Raw genomic sequence first — 2,500 nt, forward strand, 5'->3', positions numbered from 1 at the left:
TTACTATTGACACTTTATCTAACTAATGGGATGTGTATTTTGTATAACTTGTATAAAAGAAGAGTTACACTACAATTGACACTGGCCATCAAAACGAACCTATTACCGTTACTGCTGTGGAAATGGATCCAAAACTAGCGGCAGTACCTTTAGCTGTGCCCCCCCCCCCCGCCCAAATAAGGGGAAACTGCTAGTGCCGCTAGTGTTATCATAACAATGGGAGTAATCGCTCATTTCGGCACATGCATTTATAAGCGGAGGAGAACTTTGAAGTCTCTAAGTCCCGGCGGTACTTCCCAACTCCTCACATATATAAATAAGAAACAAATAGACGCGTTCGAATGTAAGATGTTTCCCTTTCTGACGTATTAATCAGGTTCCCTTTCCCTCAACAGCGCGGTCGCCAGCACGCTCCTCCAGCCGGTCTACGCCCGCCGAGCGTTCCCCTGTTTCGACGAACCCGGGCTGAAGGCCACGTTTGACATTCACATCGCCCGGGAGACACACATGACGGCCATATCAAACATGCCCCTTCTGGACACCACGGCCATGTGAGTTATTTGAATGCAAGGTAGGCTAATGTAGAATATAAGAAATGTATGAAGTAAATCATTATTGCTGGAGACCCTATCAAAAAAGAAGTGTAATTTTCTATTTTCTATACTGCACAGGGAGGGTCAAGAAGGCTGGGTTATTGACCGCTTTAACACTACTGTGCCCATGTCGACGTATCAAGTAGCTTTTGTAGTCTCTGAACTGGAGTATTTGAACTGCACCTTGCAGCGCGATGTTCAAATACGAGGTACATTTTGTTCGTTTCTTTAACGTTGTATCTTTATAATTAAGTGTAAAAAATATATTAAAAAAAACAGTTGATATAAGTGGAATCTGATGCATATAATTTTTAGAACGATTATAATTTCCGAATCCTTTTAGCTCCCTGCCGGAGAGCTTGCAGGGTAATATCAATCTGTACCTTTCTATCCGGCTTCACACACTTCATGGCTCTCTTCCTTGTTACCTCTTCGCCCCGCGGCAGTGTGGGCAAGACCGGAATTCCTCGCCAACACCGCCTACGCCCAGACTCTGGTGCCGCACCTCTTCAAGTACTTGGAGGACTACCTGGGTATCCCTTACCCGCTGCCCAAACTCGACATCGTCACGCTGCCCAGTGCCTTCCCTATCGCCTTTGAAGCGTGGGGACTCATCATGAATTACAAGTGAGAACTCACGTTTGGCGTTGGACACACACGAGCACACACGTATGCAGAAACACACGCGCACACACACAGACACACACAGACACACACACACACACACACACACACACACACACACACACACACACACACACACACACACACACACACACACACACACACACACACACACACACACACACACACACACACACATGCTGATAATAACAATACTAAATATAACAAAACATTTCACACACACACAAAACATCTTACACACATTACAAACGAAATAATTATGACAAACATACACACACTGGCAAGCTAAATATATAAACATTTTAGGGAATAAACTATATTAGTATTAATATGACGATTATATGACAATCACAGTAATAACACATGAATAAACTATGTATTATAGATTATATCAATCATAGAAACACAGAGACGAAAGAATTATAACATAAACAATAATCACAATAACATCCTGAAGAATAGAAACAGTATCACCACAAAAAAGAGAATAACGATGATAAAAAATATATAATGATGAAAAAAAGATAATGAAGATGAAAAAAAGTAAAATGTAATCATAACAACAATGACGTAGAATGAATGACATCAACAACAGAAATAACTCCCCCCCCCCTTTGCCAACCTAACCAAAGGGAGGACACCATCCTGTACGACCCCGCGACTTCCTCCCTGGCCCACAAGAGGATGCTGGCGACGCTGCTGGCACACGAGCTCGCCCACCAGTGGTTCGGCAACCTGGTCACGCCCTTCTGGTGGACCGACTTCTGGCTCAGCGAGGGCTTCGCTTCTTACTTCGCCACGCTGGCTCTCAGACAGGTTCGTGTGGTCTCGGAATTTTTATTTTTTTATTTTTTTATTATTATTCTTGTCAGTATTTTCATAGACAATGCTCTCGCCATCTTTCTCTTTCTTTCTCTCTCTCTCTCTCTCTTTTCTCTCTCTCTCTCTCTCTTCATTTAACTTTAATCACATTTTTATTCATATTTTAGGGGGTTTGTTATATTTACATGAAAGATCACAAATCACAATACCTTTTCGCAACTTTTCCATTCAAAATTTTCCGGACTCCTCATCACCATCCTCTCATTTCCCGCCATTTTCTAGCAATCGGATAACTGATTCACCATTTCTCCATCCTTTAAGTATCTATTCATTCATATTTTCCCCTCCTCAGGTAGAACCCTCGTGGGAGGTGGAAGAGAGAATGGTCGTGAAGACTCTGCAGGAGGTTTTCCGACACGATGCGTTGCTGAATCACCCCG

The 2,500-nt window shown here is 42.8% G+C and overlaps 1 protein-coding gene across 1 annotated transcript in view; it reads left to right on the forward strand.

Annotated features, from left to right (window-relative positions):
* The window catches only part of LOC122258612 (aminopeptidase N), an 11,124-nt gene that overhangs the window by 4,702 nt on the left and 3,922 nt on the right, over positions 1-2,500 (forward strand). The window contains exons 5-9 of the mRNA XM_043024635.2: positions 396-551; positions 672-802; positions 1,040-1,220; positions 1,871-2,054; positions 2,413-2,500. The exon at positions 2,413-2,500 is cut by the window's right edge and continues 69 nt beyond it. Of these exons, the coding sequence (XP_042880569.2) occupies positions 396-551; positions 672-802; positions 1,040-1,220; positions 1,871-2,054; positions 2,413-2,500 (740 nt within the window). The remainder of the gene's footprint in view (positions 1-395; positions 552-671; positions 803-1,039; positions 1,221-1,870; positions 2,055-2,412) is intronic.

Source organism: Penaeus japonicus, unplaced genomic scaffold (genome assembly GCF_977035675.1).
Source record: "Penaeus japonicus unplaced genomic scaffold, GWHDUDI00000001_assembly GWHDUDI00000002, whole genome shotgun sequence".
In the NCBI taxonomy this organism is placed as follows: domain Eukaryota; kingdom Metazoa; phylum Arthropoda; class Malacostraca; order Decapoda; family Penaeidae; genus Penaeus; species Penaeus japonicus.